The sequence below is a fragment of the Corvus brachyrhynchos genome, unplaced genomic scaffold (genome assembly GCF_000691975.1).
Source record: "Corvus brachyrhynchos isolate BGI_N302 unplaced genomic scaffold, ASM69197v1 scaffold267, whole genome shotgun sequence".
NCBI classification, from domain to species: domain Eukaryota; kingdom Metazoa; phylum Chordata; class Aves; order Passeriformes; family Corvidae; genus Corvus; species Corvus brachyrhynchos.
Genome location: NW_008239124.1, coordinates 27,497 through 30,035, shown reverse-complemented (window position 1 = coordinate 30,035; position 2,539 = coordinate 27,497). Strand labels below are relative to the sequence as shown.

The 2,539-nt window shown below is 39.5% G+C and overlaps 1 protein-coding gene across 3 annotated transcripts in view; it reads right to left on the bottom strand.

Annotated features, from left to right (window-relative positions):
* The window catches only part of LOC103619546 (kinesin-like protein KIF2A), a 78,692-nt gene extending 76,484 nt beyond the window's left edge, over positions 1 to 2,208 (bottom strand). For 2 of the 3 annotated variants that reach the window (XM_008638094.2, XM_008638096.2), the window contains exon 1: positions 2,116 to 2,202. In XM_008638094.2, coding sequence (XP_008636316.1) covers positions 2,116 to 2,193 — 78 coding nt within the window. In that variant the 5' untranslated portion in view covers positions 2,194 to 2,202. Of the gene's footprint in view, positions 1 to 2,115 lie in introns of all 3 variants that reach the window. The other variant, XM_008638095.2, reaches the window with a different exon arrangement.
* Between the last annotated feature and the right edge of the window lie 331 nt (positions 2,209 to 2,539).

Sequence of the window (2,539 nt, the reverse complement as noted above, 5' to 3'; positions counted from 1 at the left end):
TGTTGTTGTTTTGTTTGACTGGTTATATACATATATATATATATATATAGTAAAGAACTGTTATTCTTATTTCCCACATCTTTGCCTAAAGGCCCTTGATTTCAAAATATAATAACTCAGAGGGAAAGGGGTTATATCTGCCACTTCAAGGGAGGCTTCTGCCTTCCTTAGCAGACACCTGTCTTTCAAAACCAAGACACACAGTTTCTTAAAGAAAGCAGGGCTGGAAAATTATTGCCTAAAACAAACAAACAAACTAGCAGTTCAATCCCTCAATAATACAAACAGAAAACGATTTTTAATCCAGCTCCCACTGTCTTCCTGTCTGAAATGCAAGTCATTCTCCCTCTTGAAAATTTGATTTTTCTACTTGCAAAAAGGGGTAACAAGTTCAGCCTTTGTAATGTTTCAAAATCAAAAGATGAAAAGCACTATATAAAAGCTTTAACGAAGAGCTCAGGAAGTCAAATTTAATACAACAGAAACCAGCATTTGCCTAATAACTCCCATTCAAAACAGTCTGTAACCAAAGAATCCTCTGATGCTGTTTTGGTTTTTGCCTTTTTTCCCCTTGTATATTCTCTGTATTCTTTACACATATATTGTAGCCTATTGTATTAGTGGCTAGTTTTCCCAGTACTTTTCCATGCCCTTTCCCTAGGTTTCTCTTTCTGACAAAACAAATTCCAGAGCTCCAAGCCCTGGGGGGTACAAGGCCCCTATGCTATCTTGCTTCTTCCTGGCTACCAAGATTGAGAACAACTCTTCGAGATAAACAGTACAACTAGTACTGAGGGGGGGAAGACTTAGAAGGGGCTTGACCGAGGGGGGGGGAATTGCCTCACCACTTGTGCTCCTAATTGGTGCTTTTTTGTCAATTACACTAATTTATTAAACCTATAAAACTGTATGCACCCCCTGTAGGGGTGGGCTTTTGTGGACATTCCCCATAACTGCCTCTGGAGGCCTCCAAATAAAGATCCACTTTTATATTACCTCCTATACTAAAACTATCTCAAGTTTCATTTCTAGGTTGAAAAAGGCAACAGTTAAGTAAATTAAGATTTTGTCATGGGTTAGCAAGCATAGTCCTGGAAGTGATGTTCTTGCAAAGGGGTGCTTACAGCTCCTCTATGACCTGGCAGAACCTATCAGCTGGCTAGTTTGAATATGGACAATTTTTTAAGCCACTTAGAATTTTGACTGCCTCTGGTAAAGCTATGGTGGTGATGGACTATGATATATTAGAGTACCCGTTGTAATTTCATGAAAGCATGGGGGGTGGAGCATTCAACTTGTGAGCAAAAGTACCTGTACTGAAACAAGCAAATGCTGAAGCAGCTGTGATTTTAAGAGAAATTTGAACAGGGAGAAATGGAAGCGATGAGGACTCTTGCTCCAATTGGAAGGAAAAGACCTCTGTTCCTAGGAATACTCCCAGAGATGGTCCTAGAGATGAAGATGATGAGGACCCTTTTCCTCCCAGGGAAGGGGAGGGCCTCTATTCTCAGAGATGGAAATGCTCCCAGAGATGGGTGAAAAGAACTTTTGTTTCTAAACGGCTCAACCTTAAAATTGTACCCCATTAGCTCAAGATTGGACCCTCGAAAGCAGTTGTGGGGAAAGCTGCAAGTTGTTGGAGGGGACTCTCACATACGAGCAGAGAACCAACCCGGGCAGCTGTCTCATTGTGATAATGTCTCCATAGCATGAGTAAGAGAGACTCCTCTTCCTAAATTAACTGGACAAGGTTATTATGGAAGTGGTAAACAGACTGAACATCTCCAGGGTTGTCTTTTTACATTTTCCTTTACATTGTCAGTGGGAGAAGGGAGAAAGGTGGGGGGAGGAGAAATGTTCTGAAGGTGTGGTATGATTTTATTTTTTTTTCCCTTCTTTTAGGTCTATTAATAAACTTCTATATATTCTTTCAAGTTTGGTGCCTGCTTTGCATTTCTCCTAATTCTTATCTCACAGAAGGTAAACAGTAATGAGTATTTTGGATCAAACCACTACAGATTTATATTTTCCCAATTTCCAGTGCAAATTCCAAAGCATAATTCATGTAGATGACCCATTTTTAAAAGAGAAAAGTTCTAAAATAATTAGGTTTACCTCTTTGCCTTTAGTATCTCCATTTTCAATCCATTCAACAGTTACGCTTTCATTATCTTCATTTAGAGATGTTACCATAGCTTGGTGAATTCGGCCTAGAAAGGAAACAAATGATGAATTAACAGATGAAAAATTTTTCCAAAAGTTATTTTAATCCCTGCTCTGAGAAATGCAGATAGAAGCAGAAAAAAAAGTGATAAATAGGAAACGATTCCTGGCCACACTGTAAAATGGCTCAGATTTGATCTAGCCAGAGGCTAGATCTAGCCAGAGGCTCTAATGGGACAGTCAGTGTACAAGTAAAACCTTAATGAACAAAAAACTGAGTGGGGTGTGATTTCGTGGGGCTTGGCACCTAGCCAGCTTCAAACCACAACAGGCAAGTAAATAAAATACCATGTGAAAGCCACTCCACTTGGACTCT